The 970-nt window shown below is 56.8% G+C and overlaps 1 protein-coding gene across 1 annotated transcript; it reads left to right on the top strand.

The window, feature by feature from the left end:
- Positions 1–338: 338 nt before the first annotated feature.
- On the top strand, positions 339–962 carry J4E82_011750 (uncharacterized protein; the record flags this gene model as incomplete). The annotated part of the gene is made up of 1 exon (XM_051737939.1): positions 339–962. A coding segment is annotated over one exon (624 nt), but the record flags the coding sequence as incomplete, so codon positions are not given.
- Between the last annotated feature and the right edge of the window lie 8 nt (positions 963–970).

The raw sequence follows: 970 nt of genomic DNA, 5'->3' as shown, positions 1-970 counted from the left end.
GGGAATGGTCTCAACAATGACCACAAACGAGGATAAGCGATTGCGCACAACATCCAACGAAAAGAGCTGGATGGGAAGTGGGAGCGGCTCGTGATGTCGTGCAGCTTCCCACTTGCGAAGTCTGACCTAAGGAGCGAAGTGGGGCGTTGCCGTTGACCCGCGCAACCCTGTTGTTTAGTCGGTGCTTTGTGCCCCGTTCGTTTTCATGTTTACCTCGCATCCAACCTCACGGTAAGCGCATCGTCTCCTCAGATACACCAACAATTTTCTCAAGCTGCCAATGTACCGACCGTTTTTTATTATATCTTATCAGCGGCACACTTGACTGTCACGCGGCCATGGCGGATCCGTCGCCAAACTACAAACAGCTGTACCTCGACGGACAGCGTAAACTCGAAGACGAACAGCGCAAACGCGAAGAAGCCGAACGAGCACAGGCCGAAGAGCGAAGCAGACGCGAAGAGGAACAACGCAGACGCGAAGAGGAACAACGCAGGCGCGAGAAGGCCGAGACGACGACCCGCAAGACGACACTGCCCGAGTTCCTCGACGCATGTCACGACCACCTACACGCAAACCTGACCGTTCAGACGGATACGACGCTGTCGACGCGAGGCGACCCCGCAAACGCAAACAACAAGCTCCGGCCTCAAAGGGTCCGCATCTGGGATGACTTCCCTGCGCGCCAAGCAGCCATCTGGGAGAAGATCAGGGAGTCGGACTTCGCTCTCGAGCGGCACTTCACTTCAGTGCATACCTTGAGCGAGTCTGGAGAGGCTATCCAACAACGTATGATGAGCTCGGAGCTGGACCTGCACCTCTTCCAGCGGTCGACGGTCGAGCAGCCGGTGTCGCAGATCATCAAGCAAATGCACACGAACCCAGCGCTGCGGCGTGAGTTTGGCCTGCGTGGCTCTGTGAACTTTGAGAACCACGCCAACACACTGAGCCCGGAGCAAGAGGTGGAAGA

This window comes from Alternaria postmessia (assembly GCF_024291825.1).
Source record: "Alternaria postmessia strain BMP 2775 chromosome Unknown scaffold_496, whole genome shotgun sequence".
In the NCBI taxonomy this organism is placed as follows: Eukaryota; Fungi; Ascomycota; class Dothideomycetes; order Pleosporales; family Pleosporaceae; genus Alternaria; species Alternaria postmessia.
Note: the sequence above shows the minus strand (reverse complement) of the source record. Positions and strands in the feature narration are given on the sequence as shown.